Here is a 26732-nt window from a genome sequence, read left to right on the forward strand (position 1 = left end):
CTTTCGTATTCAAAGCATACAAAAATGTACTTTGAGTATGAGTTTATATTTTCAAAGATGGACACATTACACATTTTAAAACCTCAGGCCAGCTGTAGGTAATAGAGCCCAATCTACCTATTTTATTGATCTGTTATTGGCAATTTCTAGCTCATTAGTTGTGTAGTTTATAGTGAGAATTTCAGGATCTGTTCAAATCCAAGCTGAATGAAATCTTTTATTTAATACATTCTGGATTCTATGTTTTAGAGTTTAAACCTCTCACAAAGAGAAACCTAAATTCTTAGTCTTGTTTACTTGCGCTACTTTTTGACGAGATATTTCCTTATTTAAATGATTAGTTTGCAAAATGTAGGAGTAAAAAGGCCTTGTACGGCTGCTTTGTGTTAAGACAAAGGTTTTGGCTTATTGTGTTAAATATAAAAAAGGAGATTGTAGGAAAACATGTCTATTTTATTTAAAGTAAGGCATCAGAAAAAGTATTGTTTAGGTACCAAAACTATTATTTTATAGGTAGCGGTATTAAAGGATTTAAGAAAGGATTTTTTTTTTTTTTAAACTTCACATAGTCCTTGTAGCACATTTGATGTAATAATGTGCTTAACATTCCCAGTATCCCTGACTCTGAGAAACATAATTTCTATCCCCCACAGACTCCCAGATGTCAGGTGACTTGTGCGCCCAGGATGCGACATTGGTCACCACGACGACAACGGGAACAGGGACTGGGGTGGCGTCTCTCCATGTGGTCCAAGCCCGGCCCCTCTGGCCCACTGGCCCCGCCCTGACGGCCCGTTTACGCCGCCTGATCACCGCCTACCAGCGCTTCACGCTGCGCCGCGAACCGCTGCTCCGACACGACTTCCTGCTCCACGACGGCCTCGTCGGCATGGGGATGGGAGGGGCCGGAGCCGCTCACAGTCATCACACCGCCGGGCCGCTGGCGTGGCAGCTGGGCGAGGAGCTCAGGCGGTGCTCGGTGGTCGCCACGGAACCCGACCCCTTGTTCCTGGAGTGGCAGAGAAGGTAACCATGTTGGACATACTCCATACTATCAGTATCAGCTGTTTTAAGATCAATATTCTATCAGTGTTAGGGTTGCACGATATGAGGAAAATATCTAATTGCGATTATTTTTGACTGATATTGCAAATGTGATATGATTTAAGATATTGGAGGGAATGATAATTTTTCTATAATTATTCTAATTTTCATTGACAAATATTTTAAAGTGGCCATATTATGCTCATTTTCAGGTTCATAACTATTTTGAGGTTGTATCAGAATAGGTTTACATGGTTTAATAAAAAAAAAACATCATATTTTTGTTGTACTGCACATTGCTGCAGCTCCTCTTTTCACCCTGTGTTCAGGTCTCTGTTTTAGCTACAGAGTGAGACATCTCACTGCTGTAACATCTTTGTTGGCAGTTGCACATGAGCAGTAGCTAGGTAAGATCATATTATCTAGCTAGCTGTTTGTTTCTACAACTTCAGTAGTACAAGGCAGGATTAGCCGGGAGACTTCTTCTAAATGAGGGCTCACTTCCAACTTTGCGTGGAATACCTGCAGAATAGGGACATGTAAGTAGTTCTTTTGTAGATTATGGTGAACTAGTGTGTGTTGTAGCAGGCTAGTGATGTAAAAAGCCCAGCCGATTTTGAACAGCTCACAGACTGAAGGCAGAAGACATTCAGAAACCCGTATCTCACTCAAAACAGCATAGATGTTTTTTTTTTCCAAGTTTGTATGCGTGTGGAAGCACCAGAGACACAAAATAACACCCCAAATCCCAGAAAATGACATCTCTGCAGCACCACAATGATCCTAACCCTAACCCACAAAATGCCCTTCAGACAACTTTCAATAGTGCAACACAAACTTCTTGGAACCGGTTTTTGATTTAAAGACTAGGCTGAGTAATTGGTAGAAGACGCTACAAATATGTTTTTTCTTTCTTTTCTTTTTTACAAGGCAGGAGTTCTGTAAATGTTTGTATTCAAAACAACCTCTTGTGGCATCTTTGTATAAAATATACGTACGGCAGGTTGTCTTGAAGTGCAGGCATTCCATCTTCCATCATCATTTTGATGAACTTTGCTTTGCTCTCCTTAAACAATCCTAATCTAGACCTTCAGCATGGCTGTCCACTGCATGAATATGATACTTGAAACATCATATCTGCCCTTCTGTCCATGTTTTAGGTGGACTCGTCGAGAGCAAGCTGATTTTTACCGCACCGTGTCATCATTCGGGGTGGTGTACGACCCAGAGAGGAAGTCCTTCGACTGGTCCCAGTTCAGAGCGCTGGCCCGACTGGAGAGGAAGACGGACGAGAGTCTGGAGAAATACTTCAACTCCTTCGTCAACATGTGTAGGACGGCCTGCAAACTGCCTCCAAGGAAGGAAGAAGGTATTGTGCGAGTGTGTGTTAGGGCTGAACGATTAAAGAAAGACTCTAATTGCGATTTTTCTGCCAGATATTGCGATTACGATTAGATTTGCAATTTTTATTTTAAGTTTAGCTAAAGTTCAATATCGTCTGTGTAACAGATAAAACATGTCATGGAACATTAGAACATGAGACGCCATCAAAATATATTTTTATGCGAAGAACATAAATAGATAAATTAATTTCCAGTAATAAGGGATATGTAACATTATTCCAGCATTTATCTTTAAAAAAAACAGTAAATATAATACTAAAAAGAGGAATAAATAATGTTAAACCAAATGTTACACCAAACATTCACCTACAAATGCACATTTGATGAATAGCAGTCTTCACGATTAGCTAATCACATTCTTTCAAATGGCTTTCGATTTGAAAACGATTAATCCTTCAGCCGTGTGTGTGTGTGTGTGTGTGTGTGTGTGTGTGTGTGTGTGTGTGTGTGTGTGTGTGTGTGTGTGTGTGTGGTCACATGTGCTATTTAAACATGACGGGCATGGCCTGAACTTGAAGAAACTGTGCTAATTTAATTTACCTTGTTAATGTGGTTATTAAAACAGGAAGCTCAGGGTTCCTGTTTGGTGTTTGAAGCCCCCAACGTCGCCTTCCAGGCAGCGCGGCAATGGTTATGGTTAGGGTTAGCTGCCTGGAAGGCGACGTTGGGGGCTTCAAACACCTTCGAGCTTCCTGCTTTGTTTTAATAGCCACAGTTAGCTGTTTTTTTTGTTGTTTTTTTTACATCATAAATACAAGTCCAACACTGTATTATTATTTACAAGTTAATGTTGTCATTGGGGTGTAGCTGCAGCCCTCATGTCCCTCCTGGGGACCTCGTTCCTGGGGAACATTACTGCCCCATGCTGGTGGGAGGATTCAGGTGATCTTTATTGACAGTTCATTTACAGTTCAGTACATTCAGTTGAGACCTAAACTCGATAGTTTGAGAAAAATATAAACAAAAAAAAAAATAATGTTAATGAGTGTAAGGACATATTACAACATGTGAAATGTGTATCGTCATAAATGTGACCTGTGAAATGAATTTAAACTGAGTTTTTATTTGCCACAAATTGCACATTTTAATGTTAAAAAAAACATCAGGATCTGGAAACATTTTTCTGATTGGTGACAGGAGGATGTACATCACACTCAAAGACAGGGCTGACTCCTGCACATACAAACACACTTGAAGTTACTCCTCTCACTACCTTCATCTCTGCATCTCACCTACCTTCTCCATGCGTCTCACTGCCACTGCTTAATGTTGACTCTCTCTCTCTCTCTCTCTCTCTCTCTCTCTCCCTCCCTCCCTCCCTCTGGCCTTCCCTCTGGTTTCCTCCAGGGCTGGTGGATCCCGCTGTGTTGGTGGAGCCTCTGACCGAAGAGAGAGCTGCCCGTACTTTATACCGCATCGAGCTGCTCCGGAAGATCAGAGAGCAGGTGGGCTCTTTGTAGGAACAAAGCTTCATCATTAATACCAGTTTTCACTGTTGCGACTCAGAAAAATTGACTTCAAAGTTCATCTTCAACACAAGAGAGCAGAGTGCATTGATGGACGCACATGAACTTTATTTATCTCTCGGCTTTTTATCTGTAGCTTCTGATCGATGCATGTTGTGTGAGAAGTAGCTCCTTTCTTCTAGTGTCATAAATAAAACTACAAAGTCTGGTGAAGATAGACATCCATAAATCTATCTAGAATTCATATAAAAAAAACTTCCTACACCCTAATATTTTGCCTCATAATAATCATTTTTTAAGATTAGTTTTCTACAAAAGGGATCCAGTTGTTTGTACATTCGTAGTTTCAGTGCAGTGCCTTAGATTCTCCAAAATGTAAACAGCGTCAGACTGAAAGTTGGCGCTCAGGTGCAGCTAACTCGTTGTATCCTGTTTGCATCACCCAAGGCATGATGGGAACTGTGCTGGCAGTGCTAAAAAAAAAAAGTAAAACAATAAGATGTTATGTTATGCCTTTATTATCAGTCTTCACTAGAGAGATGCCAGGAAATGGACACTTTATCTATTCTTATTCAGATATTTGCTGTGTCTTGGAAACCTGTGAACATGCATGCAAAAAAAAGACCAAAACTTTCAGTGTGCGTCAAACTTTGTCATAAAACTGCGCCTAGAACAAACCACTCGCATAGCCTAACCTAGCCATGACATTTACCAAGGCAGGGTTTCAGCGGGGTCCTAAAAAGTCTTAAATTACGAAATCTAAATTGTAGTCTTTCAAAAGTCTTAAATTCGCTGAAGTATTGTGTTCTAGGTCTCAAAGCATTAGCGCGTAACTTTTTGATATTAATGAACGTCTGTTACGTTCAAGCCATCGCCAAATGAGTTGCTACAAAGCTGATTAAGACTATCAGCCCCACACAACTATCTCTGTATTTCTCAGTATGGCTATGTTTACAAAATGGTGTAGTTTGAGTGAAGATAACGACCTCTTCTGAAGAGTCCATCATGTTTTTTTAATCCTCCGTGTCCTCCTTGGCTACTAGCAACTGTGTACCAGTGTCATGTGGACGCGCCGACAGCGTTGTTGTCATTACTTAGAATTCCTCATGGGGGGAGACAGAAGCTACGCACTTTAGCTTTAAATCATTTTAAACAGGTCTTAATATACTGTCTAGGCAAGACCCACAGAGCAGCTTCGCAACTCCCGTAAGGGACCTCTGTGTCGCTTTTGGATCCGAGCCAACACTAAGAGCGGAGGTGCTCGGCTTCTCCACACGGTAGCTAGACATCAGACTATAATATGAATGAGGACATCGGTAAATTGTTTCAGACGATGTTTCCGGACTCAGACATCTGATGTTTTTTTCTTTTAATGTCATTGTATAGATCTTAAATTTCATTCATAATGTTCTTAAAAAGTCTTCCATTTGACTTGGTGAAACCTGCAGAAACCCTGTAAGTCATGTTGTAACTGTGACCGAGCCAGTACATAAAGGGAATGGGGGGGGGGGGAAAGCCTAGAGTTCAAGGGGTTAAAGCAAACAGAAAGAATTTTCTTAGGGCCGTGTTGTGTTGATAGATTTCATGGAACTTTACATTTATTCTTTATATCTCTAATATTTTACACTCACACCTTGTGCCTTCCTGCTCTCCTGAACTCCTTCCTTCCCTCAGGTTCTCCGTCACCCGTTGCTCTCGGCCCGCCTCCAGCTGTGCCGCCCCTCCCTCTACCTTCCAGTCTGGTGGGAGTCTGGCAAACACGACCGCGACCTCCTGATCGGGGCGGCGCGCCACGGCCTGAGCCGCACCGACTTCTACATCCTGAACGACCCCCAGCTGAGCTTCCTGGAAGCTCACAGGAACTACGTCAGGGGGCACCCAGCTCATCTTCACCCCCAGAGCCACCACCACCACCCTCACCACCCGGGCTTGGTGACTCACTCTAGCATCACTTCTTCATCGTCCTCGTCTAATCCGCAGCTGCCTCTTCCTCACTGCTGCCTGTATGACTCAGGTCTGGGTCGCCACTCCCCTCAGCCCCCCGAGTATCCCCACCAGTCCTCTCACCACCACCCCCACCACCAGCATCACTCTGTGCCTCCATCGGCTCCTTCTCCTTCCTCTTCATCCTCCTCTCACCCTCACCTCCACCCTCTGCCACTGGATGCCCAAAATTCCGCCTCCCCCAGTCTGGGAATAGTTCCTGGCTCCCGGGGAGATTTCCTCGACTGTCCCGCTCTGGATGACACCCTGGAGCTGGGCGCGCTACAGCACGACCCCCTGTCTGCAGATGCCCTACACGGAGGGAAGGCGTCCAAAGATGCCCTCAACGGTTTCCCGTTCAATTCGGCCACGGGAGGCCAGAGCATGCTCAACTCGTACGGCGTGGGGGGAACGGACCTCGATTTGAAACTAAGGAGTGACGTGCTTGTAGGTGAGCAGGGCTCCTCAGAGGAAACGGGCCTGATGGCGCCATCAGTGGAGCTGGATCAGTTACAGGTACACACTGTGCTTTAAATCGGTATTCTCCTTATTCAAACAGTCCAGGGGTCAGCCACCTTTACAGTCAAAAGAGCCGTTTTTTGACCCAAACAAATTAAAAGAAATGTGTCTGGAGCCGCAAACATATTCAATTCTAATAATAACACAGTTCATTTAGAATCAGAATTAGAAAAGGTTTCATTGCCACAACAAGTTACACTTAATGTGGAATTTGCCTTGGTGAATGGTGCATACATAAACAAACAAACATATTAAACATGAATATGAAATAAACAATAAATACAGAAACAAATATATACATACATACAATATACATACAAACATACATACATACAATATATACATACAAAATAACTGTTGCATAAGGAAAAAAAGAGACTGAATGGGTGCATGGGCAGATGTATATTCCAGGATGAAGGTTAGTGCAGATGTGACTAGGGATGGGTGGGTCAGGGGCCTTGTTTGTGAGGCTGACTGCAGAGGGGAAGAAGTTTTTGTGGCGTGAGGTTTTGGTCCTGATGTAAGTGTCAGTTAGCCTGTCAACATTACTAATGGTTCTAAATGAGCATGTATTAATATGGTGATGTTTGTTGCAGTTTTAATGGCCCTGTCTTTGACGGTCTTTGCGGAGAGGCGTCCTTTTAATTCTCTGAACAATCACAATTTACAAACTAGCAGCAGCAGTAGTGGAGTTTGGAGATTTGATCCAATTCTTAAAAGTACATTTGCTCTGGTCCGCTTCTGAAAGTCTCTCTTTCTCTCATACCCAGCTGAGTACTTTAAGCAAATGCAGTGTCTGATCTGCTTGTTCTGGAAATGTCTTTTATAATACATTTTTTGATGTTTGCCAATTCCTAGCTGCAGATCATGCAGTAAGCGGTAAGCCATCAGCTTTGGCGGTTAAAGCAAATTAATCTGTCTACGCACTAATCATTCATACTTTTCTTTTTTGGTTTTGTACCCATATCTAGTCTATGGAAACTCAAAATTTTAGAGGATAAGGTGCCTGGCTGTACGTAGGCTATGACGCACATTTTAGTTGACTGAATTTGTTATGTAGCCTAAATGGAGAATGTAAGAATCACTTTAGGCCTGCAACAATAATAAATTAAAGGTGCCCTGCCACACGTATTTCATTACTTTGTGGTAATGTCTGAAGTTCTACCATGGACTCTGTAACATTTTTTTGTGGAAAAAATGCCTTGGTTACCTTGTTTCAGGCCATTCTAGCGTGGTATAGAAAGCCTGCAGGAAGACTCGGCTCGATTTGTGCCAGTTCTCATTAATATTCAACGAGCTAAGCTGCTTGACTCTGATTGGCTAACAGCTAGCCAATGAGAGCCTGGCTATCAGCATCCTTTACCCAGCGCCACTGGGCGAGCTCATGAATAGTAATGAGCTAAGGCAACACCACGTCAGACTGACCAGCTTTTGTAACTGGCCTGATTTCTCCGCTTATTTCTTTTCAGTGGCTAGAGCTGACAGAGGAGGTAGCCATTCATTTTCACATTCACCACATAACACATATGGACTTAACATATTTAAAAAAAAAAAAAAAAAAAAAAAAGGGCACCTTTAAATTTAAAATGTTAAAAAAATAACTATTATTCATTTCCATTTAACTTTTTGTCAAAGCCACAGGGAGCCACTGGTTTAGTCTGTAAACTGTGGAGCTGCAGGTGGCCTTCCCCTGGTTTAGTCTGTGGTACGTGAGAAAATGATGACAAATCCACATTTGTGTGCATCATCATCTTTCACGCATCCATCCCCTTTGCCCCTGCAGGCTCCCTGGGACGGCACGGACCACTCCAGTCCAGCTCACCACATGTTCAATGAATCGGATCCCATCCTGGGTCCTCCCACTCTGGAGGCCGGCTTCCTGGAGGACGAGGAGGCCCAGGGGGGAGACCGGGGAGGGGAGGAAGGGGGAACTCTGGAGGAGTGTCTGGGCCTTCCACCCTCATCCTCCCCCTCCCACCCGTCTGCAGGAGATTCTGTGGAGCCGCTGTCCTCAAGTTATATGCTCTTCAAGGTAGGCCTGTAACAATGATTACATAATTGTCTAATCGCAATATTTTTACATAATCGCCGTTTTCTTTGTTTAACCGCAAATAATTGCCAACATTAGCTGAGGTCCTAAGGGACTGTTGGTGGTTTTGTCAAATGTTAGGTTCATTGAAGAAAAAAATACAATGTTTTAAGTTAACAAAGAGGTGTGGTTTACTTCATAGGCTGTTTACCTGTGTTATTACATTATCTGGGTCACATAACAGAGATATAACCAAAAGATGTATCCTGGGATTCATTCAAAACTTTATCTTTTAAAAAATAAATACATTAATAAATATTTTTTTAATTTGACTGAAAGAGACAATTATATTATTTCAATTGCAATTATTTCTGAGACAGTACATTGTACAGTAAAATTTGGAATTGTTACAGCTCTACTTTAAGGTTGGTTTTTGTATCATGTGCCATCAGGGTAACATTAACAACATGCCTTAATCATATCAAATCTGAAATAAACGTCCGTATAGTGATGTTTTCAATGGGACAGGCAATGGACAAACAAGCCAGTGGTTCTGTGAAATTCGTTATAAGTAAAGTGGGTGTACTGAGAAGACGGGGCATCTTCAAAAGTAGCTAAAGTATCAGGATAGTCAGGCAGGTTTTCAAAATAGATCAAGCTATCCTTTCAGTGAAGAAATGAAATGAATGGGTCGTACTTCAACTGTGACTAACGTGAGTCTGGGCCAGGACTGCTTCAAGAGAACTGTGATAAACATATTAGAATGGCTTTGTGCCGAGCACTGAGGCCTTTGGCTCTCTCTGGCTGTTAACATTATGGAAATGTTTAACTAATGAGAGAAAACACCAGCTGTTAAAAGAAGACCACGGTGAACTGAGCAAGTCTGTGTTATTTTAAGAGTAATATTTTTTCCGATATATATATTTCAAATTTATGCAAAATCGCAAGTAAAATAATCACACTGACGATCAATGGGATAAATCATGTTCCACTGGTATCATTTACATCAAACTAAAGTCTTCATACATACAAAGAAAAACATATACTTTGTTTGTTTTTAATTACAATGCGTTAACCCTTTGTAATCAGCATTTTTTTTTTTTAAAACCATAACTCAATAACTCAAGACCCTTTTGTTTTCTGCATTCAGGACATTGGTGTGAGCGAGGAACCCAGCGCAGATCAAACGGACCTGTCGGCGAGCCCCCCTCCTCCCTACGTCCCCCCTCCTCCCCTCTCTCTGTCTGGCATCACTGGCCACGAGCCGCAGGATAGGCTGGGCCACTCCGACGTCGCCGAGAGCCTGGCCAATCCTGTGGAGGGAGGAGAAGGCCAGGAAGTAGGCGTAGGGTTTCAGTTTGATGACAAGGAGGAAGAAGAAGTGGAAGACTTGTCCAGGGCCGCCATGGAGCACAACTTGGAAAAACAAAGCGATCACTGTCTGGGAGGAGAGGAGTGTGATGCAGACCAAGGTATGTCAAAAATACTGCTAGTGTTTACGATGGATCCCAAAACTAAGTGGCTGTAAGGGGTGGTAGATAGTAGGACTGCACAATTAATCACAATTGTATCAAAATATGTGTCAACCCATTCTGAATGAAGTATTGTGTTGCAGAGACGTCCCGGCCTACAAATCCTATTCTACAGACTAAAGGAAAAAAATATTTGTTTGGTACAGATCCTCGCACAAATCACACCATAATCTTTTTTTCATTTCTTTTAATTTTCAATGAAAATGAGAATAATGGTACAAAAATGATCATTCCCTCCAATATCGTGAATCATATCGCAATATCAGTCAAAATAATCGCAATTAGGGGCGACCTCCAGCTCACCCAGTAGAGTGTGCGCCCCATGTAGGGTGAGTCCTTGGCAGCGGCCCGGGTTCAAATCCGACGCGCGGCCCTTTGCTGCATGTCGTCCCCCCTTTCTCTCCCCTTCCCTCTCTTCAAGCTGTCCTGTTGATTAACGGCCATAAAAAAGCCCCAAAAAAAAATAATAATAATAATCGCAATTAGATATTTTTTGTAAAATGAGTGTGATTTCATATTTGTTTGTGTCATTTTTGTTTTGTTGTACACAATGTAAATTGAATGTAAATCAATACATTTCAATAAACTTATCCTCACAGGCGCAGACCGAAGTTTGGGAGTCATGGATCCACCCATGGAAGTGCCACAGTTGGACGGGATCGTGCCAGAGCCGGGCCTTGGAGAACAGGACGAGCAAGACTTTCAGGAGAGCTTCGACCAGGCAGAGCATAAAGTGGAGTTGCCGCGAGACGTGCATCCGTATCTCGGGAAGCTGGGACAGGAGGGTAGCCTCGCGTGTCCTGAGTCTATTGAAGAGCCTGGAGAGGAAGTGGGCGGGTTGATCCTGTATCAGACGGTGGAGGAAAACTCTCTTGACACTGAAACATTGATGGGCAGCGCAGCTGGAGAGGATGGTCCAGCGGAGTGCGCAGACCTGGCAGATCAAGTGGACGAGATCTCTGAAGGGCAGATGGATCATGTTTCTCTCATGGATGTCGCAGTGGTTGGACCCCGCGATGAAACGGCAGCGAACCAACTCGACGTCAAACCCAACGAGATGGTGCTGCAGAGCGTTTACTCGGAATACGCGCAGCCCTCCTGCCCTACTGCCTCGGTCCCATCCCCCACAGCTGCATCAAAGTCTGATGAAAGCACCACCACGAGTGACGGCGGCGACGCCGGAGTCAAAACGGAAGTCTCCATGGATCAGGCAAACTACGAAGGTACAGTTGACGATCTGAACTCGCCAGACGGCAGCAGGGACTGTAAGAATCGAGTCCTGACATTCTCCCTTCACCTGGACAACAAAGACAATCTGCTCGAGCAAAATGAAATCAAAATTGCCCCGACTCTCCCTGCAAACAGTATTGACACAAAGCCGTCTGATCTTACATTTTCTCTGTTATCAGACCGAGGTGGTGAGAAGAAACCACAGCAGCTGGAGCTGCCAGTCAAGGTAGAGGAGACCAAGACGGAGACGGCTGTCGATGTCTACCCTGACAGCTCCGAATTCAAACATGGAAAATTCCTTTCCTACTGCGTGAAGTCGGAAAACGTGGTGACCAAAGCTGAGCAGTTAGACTATCCTGTCAAACCAGAAACGCCGGAGACTAAAGCCGAAGATCTAAGCCTTCCCATGAAGCCTGAGAGCTTGGACCGTAAACCCGAAGTCCTCCAGTTCGCCGCCTACTCAGAGGGCGCCGAAATCAAATCTGAAGCGAAACCAGTAGCTCTCCAGTTCGCTGCGTATACAGACGGAGCGAAGCTGAAGACCGAGGCAGAGCCAGAGGATTTAAGGTTAACGGCCTTCCCCGACACCTCTGCCATCAAGCCCGAAGCCAAGCCAGAGGCTCTGGAGTTCCCGACCTACCCAGACAGCTCTGAGCTCAAACCCCAGGCAAAGCCGGAGCACCTGGAGTTTACAGCACTACCCCAGATCAAAGCCGAGGCCAAGCGAGAGCTGCTGGAGGCAGACAGCACCGTCCTGACCCCGAAGCTGGAGCAGACAGACGGGCTGCTGGACGCCTCGGAGAGTCTGGGGGGGAAAGGCCCCGTGAAGGAGGAGAGGCCATCTACACCAGGTGAGAACACTCAGACCTGGTGAACGACCATTTTAAATGGTTAATACGCATCCAAGCTGCCAGTTATTGTACGTGTCGTAACTCTGTCTGACGCCCACACCACTAGCCTAGCTTAGCACAGATCCTGGAGGTAACCGGCTCCAACTAGCCACAACAACCATTTTCCTATTTACATGTTGTGATTTGTATAGTCACAGCGTGTACAAATGACAAGGTTACATGAGACACAGCCATCTTCTAACCGTATATAAACTGGTAACTATATTCTCAGAAAGACGAAGCACTGCTACTCTCTGCTCCTCACTACGGGGCTTCTCAGGTACTGCAAGCAAATCACTCCGCCCAAGTAGCAGAAGTAGCAGTGGGACTTATCTAACTCTGGGGCATACGGTGAATAAGCTAAAGTCCCAATAAGTCGGCGTGTTCCTTTAAACTTTTGTCATATTATCTTTATTTTTCTAATTATCTGAACATGTTCTTAGATTTGATTGGCTCTGATGTTTTCTCCTTCATTGCTGTTCATTTATTGATTCTGTATTGTGTAATCAGAGCCTATAGGATTATTAAGGGGGGGGGTTTGATGGACGCTTCAGTGTTGCGTGAACGCTGCCGACGCGCGAGCGCGATGCTGGCGATATGTTTGCGGTCTAGACGAAGAGTAATTCCCATCACGAGTTCCAGCTGACCAAACTTGGCAAATATTTGTTAAAGGCAAAATATGTGTCAAACCATTCTGAATTTAATATTGTGGTGCTGCATGTTCCAGCCTACAAATCCTATCATTCAGACTGAAGAAAAAAAATTCTTTGTTTGGGACAGATCCTCGCAAAAATCGCATTGAAAAAAAAAAAAAGTACTTTAATATTTTTCAATGAAAATGAGAATAATGATACAAAAATTATAATTCCCTCCAATATTGCAAATCATTACAGTCAAAATAACCGCAATTAGATATTTTCCTCATATCGTGCAGCCCTAACATTATCTGCAAACCACATGAAGCGTAGTGTACTGACGTTTGCATTCTTGTTGTCACAATGTTGTTGTGATTGTTAGGATTTAATTAAAATGCAATGCTATCAAACAAGGCATATTGTTGAGCTCCATCCTGTCCCCCTCCCCTCCAGTGGCCGTGGTGGAAGGTTACGCAGGCAGCCCCAGGTTTGCAGCTCCTATTTCCATGTGTGAGATCCCTGACAGCCTCCATGACACCCGGGAGCCCACCATCGCTCAACTGCTGCAGGAGAAAGCACTGTACTCGTTTTCTGAGTGGCCCAAGGTACTGTGATGTCATTGTGTCTAAAATGTCTGTTTCTAGAATTTGTTTGTTTTAGCTGCAGATGTTAACTACTAAGCGTATTCCTCCAATCTATGCAAGAAAACCTTTTTTTTTCAGCAACAAAACGTACTATACCATGAGCTACAGGCAATTGTTTTTTTCTTTTTTAAATGTCCTTCTTTTCCCTTTTAGCTCTTAATGATTTTCAGCCAAAAATGGTCACATTCTATTATTTCTCCCCCTGATATCGTGTCACCATGCAGCCACAAGTTGTTGTATTTTTTGCTGTAAGAAGACAGGGGGGTTAGGGTTTAACATTAATGGGGGATGAACTAGTAGCTACACTGCCGGCCGGCAGCAGCGATGAAATCTAGAGTAGGTGTTGTGGGTCGTGAGCGTGGTCCCATACGAACATACAATGCTGGAACAGCTGGAAAAAGTTGTTTTGTTAGTGAATACAGCGTGTTGTTCCTCTTTTAGCAAGTTTGCTTTATTTGAACTGGTTCCTCATAACCATCATATGTCTTAGAATTACATTCTAGGATATCATGCCCTTTTTCTCACAGAAAGAGTTCTATTTCAGTCTTTGGACCAGATATATAGGCAGTGGTGGGATGTAACTAAGTATATTCATTCAAGTACTGTACTTAAGTGCAAATGTAGAGGTACTTGTACTTTACTTGAGTCCTTTCTTTTCAGGCCACTTTCTACTTCTACTCCGCTACATTTCAGAGAGAAATATTGTACTTTTTACTCCACTACATTCATCTGACAGCTTTAGTTACTAGTTACTTTACAAATTAGGATTTTTGCACACAAGCACCTGTCGTTTATAAAATCTGATGTTTTATTATAAATTAAACTAGCCAACAATATAACGGCCTACAAGTCCAGCTGAAATGATTAGACCATTAAACACACAACAGTTTGGATTGTTTCCAGTTTCTAAAATGGGAGGATTTTTCTGCATTGAGTACTTTTACTTTTAATACTTAAGTACATTTTCCTGATGATACTAACATACTAAGTAACATTTTCAATGCAGGACTTTGACTTGTAACAGAGTATTTTTACAGTGTGGTATTGTTACTTTTCTTAAATAAAGCATTTGAATACTTCTTCCACCACTGTATATACATACTGTATATAGTGGAAACACTGATTTCTGTTATCATCTTCCTGCCATAAATTCAATCCTATGCTGTTGTCTGGCTCCCTTTAGGATCGGGTTATTATCAACCGCCTAGACAGCATCTGCCACGCCATCCTGAAGGGGAAGTGGCCTTCGTCAAGTGAGCAGTACGACTCACCCAGCTCCCTGGTGGCCAACTCTTGCCTGGCCAACAGTTTAGCCCAGCAGCAGCAGCAGCACCACCGGGCCAGCTTTCTCCCCACCACGGCCTCCAGCTCGGTCCCAGGCCAGGCCAGGGCTCAGCAGACCAACCTCGGCCTGGGCTTCTCCCTCCCTCCCCCTCTCACAAGACTACCTAAGGTGAGAACATCTCTTTGACCCACCGAATGTATGAATGAAACTCCCTTTTGTTGTACATATCTTTGCATTTACCATCCGTCCACATGTATCTCCACTATCTCATGCCATGGTTCATTCAGGTGGTGTCCAGTTTGCTCGGCTACCGATGCTAATAGCAGACTCCAGATAGCTAACAGACTTACAAGGACTCTGCAAAAGTGCATCATCACTTTGACTTGTCCTTTCTGTGCTCTCAAAGAGTATTGTTTTTTAAGTCAATTGAAATTTGAAAAAAAAAAAAATCAGGTATTCTGATAAATTAAAATGTTATGTATCCTTATTAGATTCATAGCTCAACACATGAACTATCTCTGTTTAGTCAGAATAAGGGATCGACTGATACTGGTTTTTCAAGGCCGATACCGATTATTAGTAGTTAATAAAACCGATAACCGATATTTGTCAGATTTAAGATTGGATTGTTACAAACTCCAACACAAAACTTAGTTTTGATGCTTTAAGCAGTTATTTAATAAATGAGAAACTTTGAACATTAATACCCAGTAACAGATAGTCAGATAGTGTTGTGGGCGGGACATTAAGTCAGACTCAGAGGGACAGACGCAGAGCTGTAGAGGAGCCAAAGTAGAGCACTTTTTAATTAACTAACTTCATCGGTTGTCAGGCAAATAAAATGCCGATTCAGACAATCTGGCAGGGCCGATAATCGGTCTATCCCCAGTCAGAATACAAAATACTTTAGTGTCAAATGTAGAGCAGGTTTTTCAGGTAGCACTGGGCACCTCTAGTCCACACCATTACTTTGTTGCTTCTTTGTACAGTTCCCTGTCACTGTAATGTGTACTGTTGGTATTATACATGTTGATATCAGACTTGGGCAGGTAGTCATATTGTAAACAATTTGTTTAACAGGCATGTAAAGACACATGTACCAATATTATTAAGGAGAGAAATTGACCAAATTTGTAGTCTGACTAAATTACCTGTAGGCATCGTTCCCAAAATGTTCCTCTCCATAGATACCAGGGAACAGATGGGTTGAGAGCTATTTATTTTCACTCCATATCTCATGCTCTCAGAGGTAAACAAACCAGGCAAGATCAGTTTTAAAGCCTGAAGCAGCTTCCCAAGAGGAGAGCGTGAACACATTTTGAAACATCTGTCCAAGTGGCGGGCTCGTGGTTTTTACCCAGGTCTGGTTGACAGCCACCACTGTGTTGTGTCTCAGTCCATATGTATGTTTAACAAAGCCATCGTCTCTCTCCCCATTCTTGTCTACCCCTCACCCACTCTGTCCACTTTGGCAGTACATGTCGCGGGGCGGCGCATGTGGGCGCGGAGCTTGGCGCCTCAACTCCTTGCCTCTCTTACAGGAGAGGCTCGTGGCTCCTCCGTACCTCCCCGAGCTCAAACGAGCGGGGGGTCGGCGGTCATTTGACTACGAAGCTGCTGCCGCTGCAGCCGCCGCCAAGGTTTTAGCCGGGAAGTCGGCGTGCCATGCTGCCGCCACCACGAGCTCCGGCGGCGCTACTCCGGTGGTGGCGCCGCCCTCTCACCGCACGGGAGCCGCCATGTTGATCAACGGCTGGCAAGAAACGGCCATAGATCTGACCAAGTCGTCCGGAGAAATAAGCACCACCAGTGGCATCGGGACGGGAGAAGCACTCGGCCACCACGGCGCTGGCAGCTGTCACAAGCTGCCGCCACCGCCGCCCCCCATCACAGCGCCGCTGCAAGGCTCTGTGGGAATGGACATGGCTGGGATACTGCAGGCAGGGCTCATCCATCCCGTTACGGGCCAAATAGTTAACGGAAGCCTGAGGGGAGATGACTCACTGAGGAGGAGGAGAGGGAGGAGGAGAAACGTGGAAGCACTGTACTCTGAGTTCACCAAGATCAGAGGACTGCACCTCCCAGAGACACAGGTGGGTGTAGGGAGGAGTAAAGGCGTAGCGCAAGTTCTGATTGTTATGTGTGCTGCACTGTGAAAGGTAGAATTCGCAGCTCGGGCATTATGGGGGAAAAGGTTAAATAAAAGAGATTGGATCTGAGAGGAAAGTCCTTTGCCCTTATCGGGTTTTCCAAACTTTAAAACGTGTGTGTGTGTGTGTGTGTCTGTGTGTGTGTCTGTGTGTGTCTTTCCATATGCAGGGCCGGTTGGAGGTGATCAGCCACTCCTCCGTCTCCTCCTCCACCTCCTCGCCGTCCCCCTCTCCTTCCGAGCGCCCCGCTGGCCCCCCCACGCCGTCCTCCTCCTCCACCCCCACCCCCACCCAGACGCCTCCTCAGCCAGAGATCGTGGCCATCGACCGAGAGGCCGCCAGCAAAGGTTTGATCGAGTGGCTGAGACAGAATCCGGGCTACAGCATGGATCTCCCCACATTCGCTCATGTGAGTCCGACGTAGTGCCGCACAATATGACGAAAACATTGCCATACGCGATAACGTTGTTGAATATCTATACTGCTCACGATAAATAAACACATATTAAAGTGTACTCAGTTCTGCATTTCTGCTACTTTCAGTATTCTGCTTAAAAACAGCAAATTGCTTGTTGAATTTAAAACAAATCATTTCCGACATTATTTTTTTTTAAACAAATTATACATTGAATTGAATATAAAAAAGCACCACTTAAAAAGAAGAATGACAGTTGCATTTTAGAGTGCAGTTTTCTACTGATATTTTCTTTCATTTAACACAAAACAATCTGTCTTTTGAGATAAGTCGCAGCCTTTCACGATGTGTTTATTGCGGCAGTTGATATTGCGATGACGACAAAAGAAACGATATATTGTGCAGCCCTAGTCCGATGGTTTGTTTGATTATTTGGATGTATAATCCCTTTTATCAGCAAGGTGTTGTGGTTTTTCATGAGTACTTGTTGTGTGTGTCCATTTCGGTGGCGTTGTGCTGTTGGTGACCGCAAACCAGCAGAACGTCATGTACGGCTACACGCAGGGCCTGAAATTAACTAATTAATTAAGTCTGCCATTTCCTTGGATTTGAGCTAAAAAAAAATGGGGAAATCAATATAAATAAAATATAAAAAAAAAGATATTCTAAGAGTCATTAATTAAGTTGATTTCGTTAATAACTCGACAGCACTTATATGTGTATTCTTAGCAAGTTCATGAGCGATGCTCATGCATTTCCTGTATTTCATCTTAATAAGGTGAAAAGAAAACATTGGTTGGTAAAAAGCCTGCGTGGCTATTGGATTTTAAAACCCAATAGCCACAGTGACTGGTGGCCAACAAAGTTAACTCCAGGCCCTGGCTACAGAGTATGATTTAATAGAATCCATGTTTTTTTTTTTTTTAATAGTTTCTGTTTACCATTTCCTAAATTATTTGTTTTGAGCTGCTTTTTTGGGGACATGCATGTAATTGTTTCTCTCTTACTTCCTCCGTCCTCCGTCCTGTCCCTTGTCTTCCTGTCTGCAGTCTGGAGCAGGTCTGTTACATGGTTTTGTGGAGCGTCCCAAGCAGAGGAGACATCGCTGTAAAGACCCGACCAAGCTGGATATCAACTCTCTGACGGGGGAGGAGAGGGTTCCTGTTGTGCACCGAGGCACCGGACGCAGGGTAGAGAAAACACACACACACACACACACACACACACACACACACACACACACACAGAGGTTTGTGGCACTATCTTTGTGGGGACCCGTCATTGACATAATGCATTCCCTAGCCCCTTACCCTAACCTTAACCATTACAACTAAATGCCTAACCTTAACCCTTACCCTCACCCTAACCATAACCTAATTCTAACCCTAATCCTACAACCAAGTCTTAACCCTCAAACAGCTCAAAAAAGCTGTCGGGACCCCACAACTCCCAGTTTTTGGACCCCACGAATATAGTGAAACACACACACACACACACACACACACACACACAGTTCAGTCATGAGAAAAAGTAAACACTAATAATACAGGCTGCCATACAGTTGAGAAAGCAGGAAAAATCCTAAATATGAATCAGTGTTATTGTTCTAATATTGTGCGTGTTTTCCTGCCTTGCAGCTTGGTGGTGCTATGGCTCCGGCCATAAAGGAGCTATCCCGGTGGCTGGATGCCAACTCGGAGTACTATGTAGCTCCAGACTGGGCTGATGTGGTCAAACACTCTGTGAGTATAACAAATGTACTCCCTGCTGCAGGCAGGAACATGCAGACATGCATGAATTGTGAACATAAACAATAAATGATGGTTTTAATGGTCCTTTTTGAAAAAAAATGTTTGACTCAATTTCTAACTTTCTTCTTCCTCTTTTTTACTACTGTTGTATGTGTCCTCAAACTCATGTTATGTTGATTCCTTTTCTGTACTCTTAAGTCACTGTAATCTACCAACCCGTTCTCATTCCGAACTCGTAAAATAAGGACGTTTGGACAGTGGCTGTCAGCGTCTGATGCGTGCGTCTTTCAGCGTGTTTGTGTAACGCACCGGGGAGAGCAGCAGTTAGATAGGATTTAGCGAGTAGTATTTAAGGGCGAATTTCCGCGTAAGGAGGTTGGTTGGGGTGGTGGATGGGTCAGACACAGGACTTTCACCCAGGAGAGTGGGGTTCACGTCCCGCTTGTCATGCTTGCTATAGTCGTTTTTTTCTTTCCGACCCATTCTTCCCGCGTACCGCGGAACCGTACGCCCACCCACGACCCTTTCCTAAACCCAACCGTCCCGTAGTTCCCGCGTGTCACGGAACCGTAAGCCCAACCACAACCTTTTCCTTAACATAACTGCGTCAAAAGGGACGGCAATAGTCCCGACCAAGCGCGTTTACTTAAAGCTCTAAAGGAGACTTTTAGCGTCAATAAGAACGACAAAGGCACCTGACCAAGCGTCCATATTTTACGAGATGGGTGTGAGAACCTGTTGAGTCTACTAGCTCCATGACCGTTAACCTCTTCCTCTCCTCCCCCTGCAGGGTTTCCTCCCCGAGGGGAAGTTCTCTCGGATCCTGACGGAACCTGTCAACAGAGACCCGGGCTCTCGCCGCCGTGGACGCCGGCCTCGCAGCGAGATGCCTAAGCCCCTCCTGTCCGTCTCCGACTCTGCCTCATCCGGCCTCGGCCCCCCGCTCTTCATGAACGGCGGATTAATCGGCAGCATGGACTCCATGGTGGCCATGCAGAACCTCCGGGGTGCTATTCCTGGGATTCCCATCTCCGGGATCATGGCTGCTGGATTCCCACACGGTTTCTCGGCAGCCGTTCAAGCGGGCGGAGCTGGGGAAGACGCCAAGAACGGGTTGAGTATGTTACCCATGATGCTGCACGGCATCCCGCACCCCCATGGGGCTGGGATCCCACAACACGCCTTGTTCAGCGTTGGCGCAATGATGGCGCACACGCCACCCCCCCCTCCTCCTCACCCCAGCTCCTCCTCTTCTTCTTCGTCATTGTCTGCTGCGAAGGTCACCACGACGACGGCACCGTCGACATCCGACGCAGCCAGCCCCTCGTCCACCACGCCTGCTGAGAGAGAGAGCGCCGCCTTTTCCGGCTCCAGCGGAGGAGAGAAGGAGCAGGGCCCCGAGGACAAAGGAGCAGCAGAAGCCAACAAAAGAGCGGCGGAGGCAGCGGCCGTCATTACCTCCACCAGCAGAGCCCATGTCAGCACCGCGCACCTCGGCACCGGCACCGGCAGCCACCTCACCTTCAACCCCTTCCTGATCCCGGGCATGTCCCACGGCCTGCTGTACCCGCACATGTTCCTGCCCCACGGCGGCATCATGGCGCTGCCCGCCATGCCTCCCGGCCCAGGAGACGGCTCCCCGGGCAGCCCCAAGAGGAGGAAGAAGAGGGAGAAAGAGGAGGAGAGGGATAAGGCCGCGACAGGGAAGGGAGAGGAGAGAGAAAGTACAGTTAAGGCTAACGTTAGCTCCTCATCTCCCTCTGTCCCTCCCTCTACCTCGGCTCCAGACCCAGGCCCATGTGCGACAGAAGAGGACGGTCCTGCAGAGCCCCAGGAACCGGACTCCCATGACCCTCCCGAGGGAGCGCCGGCAGAGGAGAGGGAGGAAAGATTGAAGGACAACGGGGGAGGGGCAACAGAGGAGGAGAAGCGGGACGCTGAGGAGCAGAGACAGGCGGAGGGAGAGGAAGCATAGAGGAGGAGAAAACTGCAGAGAGACGACCACTTCCCGCTCCTCTCCTCCGGCCTCCCTCGCCGCTCCTCTCTCGACTGAGCAACAGTGTAAAGTTTGTGCCGTGTCTGTCAGTCAATGTCCATGTAAAGACTTTTATTATGATGATGACTAATGATACCGATGATGATGATTATATTCAACTTGGTTCTGTTTATATACCAAGACCCCACCCACCCTCTCCATTCCCTCCTTGTATACAAAAAAAAAAAAAAAAAAAAAAAAACAGTGTAAGAAATGATCTTCTGTGTATTCTCCCCCTTCATTCTGCATCGAGACTGAGTCGGGAGGGACACTCAATAGGAACACACACACACACGCACGCACACACACACTGCAGGCAAGCTCTGCTAACCAAGGAGCAGCTTTGGCAGTAATGATTCGGTTCTAAGCTCAAAGTGATCCAAGGTGGTGTGTTTGCAAAGTTCTGGATTGGTGTGTTTTTGCGCGGACTAGAGGATGACGACGGAGGGTTGTGTGGCTCAGCTGTCAGAGTTTGGTTCTCTAAAGTCGGTCAAATTTCTCACCACAGTTTGGGGATTCAGAGAAGCTCAAACAGAGGAGCACTTGTGTACGTTTTATGTTTGAGGTCCAAACCCGAGCCTGAGTACTGTCTTGTTATGTTTGACTTTTGCCACACTCCACTAAACTGAGTGATCTTTTTTTGGGGGGATTATCTCTGTGCAATGTTCAAAAACCTGCAGGCTAGATGAACCGGGTAACCAACATTTCCAGATACATGTGACACTACAACGCCTCTTTCTCCTCAATACTAAGGGAAAACACTGATACGCATAAAGCTAACATGCAAGAGCTATACGAAAACGCACAGCAGCCCAAATTTATTTCAAAGTGTAGCCCTTTTGAATATCTCTAAGTCATCTTGATGTGACTCAGAGAATAAAAGTACATTTAAGAAAGCTGCCAAATCAATACAAAATAAATAAATACCTTTGTTGGTTAGTTTTTTACTAAAATTGAGAAAATTGTGACTGTTATATTGACTAAAAGGTCCAAAAAGTCACAATACAAGTGAGGTGAATAAATCCCAGGCATGAATGTTGTATCTTAATTGTAAGATAGCATTGTCTGCCAGTCCCCCACGTTTTAAATCCTGTCATTCGTATTTTTTTTTCCTACTATTACTAACTTTTATTATCAATGCTATGCCATTGCTGCTATAACTTCTTTTTTGAAAGAAGTTCCAAGAGTTAAAATGTCCTGTACTCTTCACACTATAATAACAATCCAGATTCCAAGAACGTTAGAGTGCAACTGATATTCACAACAAGAAGAACTCCACCTTTTTGCTTTTATTGATAAAAGCAGAGAACAATCATGAGATTAGTTTGTTTCATTACGTTTTAGATCATGTAAAGATGTTTTGTTTAAACTCAGACACAAAGTCACTTTGAGAGATTGCCCCTCAAGTGTTTAGGCCTAATCGGAGGAAATGAAAGACAGACATTCAAGAGCTCTTTCAGGGCCACCAGGGGGCGGTAGGAGGCAGATTTGATTGTATCCTGTACTGCAAACACAGGGGTGGAGGGATTGTGGGAGAACAGAGAAGAAGAGTTTTTTTTAAAAATAAATCTGAGTCCCAAATGGATTTAACTTACAGCAAATCAATAAAACAATGGCTCATCAGGAGTGGTGTTAAATCACTGCTGCAAACTGGTTCCAATCATGTACCTGTAGCATCATGCCCCTTTTTGTGTGGCCCTACTGTCTTCTCCTCGCGTTTTGATTCTGTGTTCAGAGAGATATTGTCCGTGCGTCGTCGGCCATCTGTCCAGTGAAAGGGAATAGTCTGTTCTTACAGATAAAACGGGAAGAGGAGGGTTGAGTGCCTCGTCGTTGCTCTTCATCTCATTTCTTTTCCTCAGATTAGTTTTTAAAGCCGTTCATGCTAAGAGTTTCTAAATATGTAAATCTGTCACTGTATATTGCTGTTTTTTTCTTTCTTTCTTTCTTTAAGTGCACCATTTATTTCTTCCAGCTTTCATTTGTTCTCCATTTGGGGGGGAAAAAAATACTTGACAGATGCAAGGGGGATTTTTGCATTGAGTTTAGTCCCCGTGTTTTTCGCTATTAAACAGACTGTACTGTACATTAAATGGATGCAAGTCGCTGGTTTTTATTCAGTCTTCTCAGAACAGGGTCTGTATTTTGAGGGGTTACAAGTCAAATGTTTCCGTTAATGATGTTGGACTTCACATTTGTTTTGTTTTCATACATGAAAACCTCATTTTTGCACAATGTCTTTTTGTGAATGTTAACCTGTTTCTGTACTGTCTTGTATTTCCTTCATGTGTGTCTGGGAGTGTGCGTGATGGCGGGAGAGAGCGTGCGTCTGTGTGCATGCATGCGCACACGTTTTGTCGTGGAGCTGTGTTTCGACTTCTGTCTCGTGCTTACAGGTCACATTTCTTGTTGGGGGGTGGTTGGGGGGGGGAGACAAAAACATAGTTGTTGCCTTGTCACACGTTTGTGGCTACATATAATTTATTATACTTTTCTTTTGCTTTGCCAAACTTTCACCAAATATGACATTCTTTTCTTTTAGTTTCATTATGTATTATTCAAAGTAAAAATGCCTTATTTAGCAAGTATGTTTTGTATAGAGGTTTCTGTTACATCTCCATATAGGGGCATGTTATCGTGTTTGTGTTCAGTTTGTCCTTTGCCTTGTATGCGTACACAGCCATTGGTGATGTGCATTATCTTCAAAAGCCAACAGTAATGCAAAGGTGCCGCTGTCCAAATCACTACGTTAATTCCCGAAAAGTCAATCAGTCATCCCTCAAAGCACAAATGGAGAGTTAACAAAAAAGGGACTTGTTTTCTTACCCGTGCCTCTAACATGACTTTAAATACTTTGTCTTTTTGTGGGCTTCACTGGCATACGATGTTGACATCACATTTCCGTAGTGACATCATCCTCAAGATAGTGAAAATGTAACTCTTGGTTTGATTTCACTATTAGCGGATGATGCCATGCTGCTCGTTGAAGGGGAATTCGGGATTATTTCCAAGCGTTATGAGTCGTGATAACATTTTACTCAACAACTCTGTTGTAGAGATTTGGAAAGATCCAGCAGGATGTCAACGGTAGTGAGTAATGAGTGCAAGCCTCTTACCTACCTGTGTTTGACATCATGTGTGTGGAGTTTGGAAAGCTGTAGGAGGTTCATGCTCCACCCTGATCAAAAGCAGTCTTATCAGTGTTCAGTCTCCGCGGGGTTTTTTTACGATACGATATAATAGCGATTCTTAGGACAATGATACAATATTTACTGATATCACAATCTCTGCAAGGATACAATGTTGATTTGATTCAATTCAGAGGCCTGCGACCATACGAGACGATACATAAGCCCCTTTAACACAATCCGTTACATTTACAACTAAAATGTTTTGACAAAATCATTACTGAGCTCTTCCAGACATTTCAATTAAAAACAAACTACTCTTTATATTAAAAAGACTAAATATAAAGTGGGACATTTTCAAAATACAGGTGCATCTTAAAGATGTATCGATAGTATTGGATCGCTGAGGATTGAATCGATATATCGATCTAGATCGATGTATCGTTACACCCCTAGTTGGGAGTGCAGTTTCTCAAATCTCTACAAACAACGTTGTAGAGTGAAATGTTTTGGGAATGAGACGCAGTTTGTGCAATACCGTAATTTCCCTTCAAGGATGGCTGTTTAATCCCATACCATTGTCTCACTGCACGAGGCCTTCTGTTTGGTATCTAGCCCGTCTAGGACGGTAATGCACACACGGTATGTGTCCAACTCAAGTATTTTGATTGTTCTTGTGTGTTTGCTAAGATTTCCTTGGATAAAACAAAAACAAAACAAAAAAAAGCATCAGTAAATCAGAAGCGGAAACCAGTTGTCGCGTACCACAGCTAGAGCATCTGAAAAAAATAACTTTTTAATTCCACATCCCTTGTATGCACACCATTTTCTGTTACTGGCTTGTTCCTGTGTAAAAGCTTGAAACAAACTGGTAGGTGCGGTGTGTGACAGCAGTCGGAGGTTGTATTGTCTGTTCGCGTCACACCATGCTTTCTTAAACAGTGTTCTTTCTTTTCATTGAAATCCTTTTTGGTAAACTGAAATGTTCTCCAGAACGGTCACCTCAAAATGTTGTAAACGTTTTTCTCTCTTATCATAAATGATGTATTTATTGTATAGTTCTCGTCTTTACATCGTTTGATTAATGCCTGTTTTTTTGTTACTCCTGAACGTCTCCTGAAAGACAAAAGCATTTTGGTTCACATGGTTTTACCCTCTGCTTTTCTTTTTGCATCCCTCGTCAACCTGCTAATCTGCGTTTGAAATGTAATGACATGGTAAAAGGTCCCCAGAATACCTCCTGTTTATTTTCCCAACAAAGTTAGGGGCACCGAGCTATATGGGCCACACGGCAGCTGATCCAAATGATAAAATGTACATTTGTGTATTTTCTGACTACATTTCCAGAGAAGATGACTGAAAACTATCACTGTCTCCAGCAGACTGGCAGTTAATCTGCACTGCTTCTGAAACTGCATATCTGAATAAGAAAGCAGGCCCAGATTTACACAATTTTAGCTCCAGTGAATAATTTATTTCTTTTACTTTTCTCTGTATTCTTTCTTTTTCAAATCATCAATACTGGATTGTAAGTCCTTTAGATCCAGGTGGAGAATCATCAGTTAGATTTCAAATATTTACATCCATAAAAACTAAATGAGAGGACAGGTGCTGGATTTTGTGGCCTGTTGTATATTTTTTACTCCCTTTTCATCAGTTGTAAAAAGTTTGGTCTTTAAAATGACGATGCCTGAGTAGTTTTTATTACCATCTTTCCACTGGCTGTTGGCCTAACTAGTTCCAAGTTAGTGGGTAACCAAACCATCACATGCTGGTTCTGCCGTTTGGTTTCAGCTGCCTGCATCACGGCCATCCCACTCTTCTTGATTGCATTTTAATGCTGCTGCTGTTGTCTCCGGTTTGAAGACTGACCTTCATTTATTTGGGTCCATGAATCCCTGTCCACTGATTTGTAGCCCGCGTTAAAAATGAACTTTTTCATCTGCCAGCCAAATGGCTAGTGAATGTTCAATTTTTACCAGCCACCCAATAGAGTACCATTGTTTGTTTTAGCTGGTGAGTGAAGCAAATCTACCAGCCACTTGCATATTTTACCAGCATTTAGCTGGTAAATTGTGCTAATTTGGAACCCTGTTTGTAGCAGACTGTGACCTTTTGACCTCCTTGTAGAAGGAGGCCAGTTGTGGTTTGTGATAGGACGAAGATCATTTGAAAGAACTAAAAAGGGGAATGTAGCCGGGCCATGGAACTCTCATAGCTGCAGAGAAAATCCAAACACACTTCAAAGGCTTTCCAATTCTAAAATAGAGAGACAGGCGTGTCACTAAAGTGCTTCAAACCTCACTTTGTTCCATTTAAAATTAAATTATCACAACCTATTTTGTCTTGTAATTCTTTTTTTTTTTTTTTTTTTTTACAACAATCCTTTGTGTCAGTACATAAATTCATTAATTGGTGAATATAGTGTATAATAACAGTTACAGCTCCTGGATTTACACCCCTTTAAGACTACTTTTCAGTTTTGGTGTTCTTGTATTTCCCGCTTAAGCTGACAAACATTTTATCTTCCGTTTCTGCAGCGTGAGAGCATGTCAAAGTGGCTGCCCGGATGAATGAACAAGAATTAGTGTCT

General features: G+C 44.0%; 1 protein-coding gene and 1 long non-coding RNA gene across 6 annotated transcripts in view; both read left to right on the forward strand.

Moving 5' to 3' along the window:
• The window catches only part of chd6 (chromodomain helicase DNA binding protein 6), a 162258-nt gene extending 137418 nt beyond the window's left edge, over positions 1-24840 (forward strand). For 3 of the 5 annotated variants that reach the window (XM_031277203.2, XM_031277200.2, XM_031277202.2), the window contains 15 exons: positions 654-1026; positions 2205-2413; positions 3255-3329; positions 3795-3892; positions 5588-6412; positions 8199-8447; positions 9595-9916; positions 10576-12057; positions 13185-13336; positions 14559-14828; positions 16136-16753; positions 16980-17219; positions 18275-18415; positions 18863-18967; positions 19767-24840. In XM_031277203.2, the coding sequence (XP_031133063.1) occupies positions 654-1026; positions 2205-2413; positions 3255-3329; positions 3795-3892; positions 5588-6412; positions 8199-8447; positions 9595-9916; positions 10576-12057; positions 13185-13336; positions 14559-14828; positions 16136-16753; positions 16980-17219; positions 18275-18415; positions 18863-18967; positions 19767-20951 (6344 nt within the window). In that variant the 3' untranslated portion in view covers positions 20952-24840. The remainder of the gene's footprint in view (positions 1-653; positions 1027-2204; positions 2414-3254; positions 3330-3794; positions 3893-5587; positions 6413-8198; positions 8448-9594; positions 9917-10575; positions 12058-13184; positions 13337-14558; positions 14829-16135; positions 16754-16979; positions 17220-18274; positions 18416-18862; positions 18968-19766) is intronic. The other 2 variants (XM_031277204.2, XM_031277205.2) reach the window with 2 other exon arrangements.
• A 1787-nt stretch (positions 24841-26627) lies between these two features.
• Positions 26628-26732, forward strand: part of LOC116034517 — a 41922-nt gene continuing 41817 nt past the window's right edge. The window contains exon 1 of the long non-coding RNA XR_004101128.2: positions 26628-26732. This exon is cut by the window's right edge and continues 835 nt beyond it. This is a non-coding gene — a long non-coding RNA (uncharacterized LOC116034517).

Source organism: Sander lucioperca, chromosome 6, assembly GCF_008315115.2.
Source record: "Sander lucioperca isolate FBNREF2018 chromosome 6, SLUC_FBN_1.2, whole genome shotgun sequence".
In the NCBI taxonomy this organism is placed as follows: Eukaryota; Metazoa; Chordata; class Actinopteri; order Perciformes; family Percidae; genus Sander; species Sander lucioperca.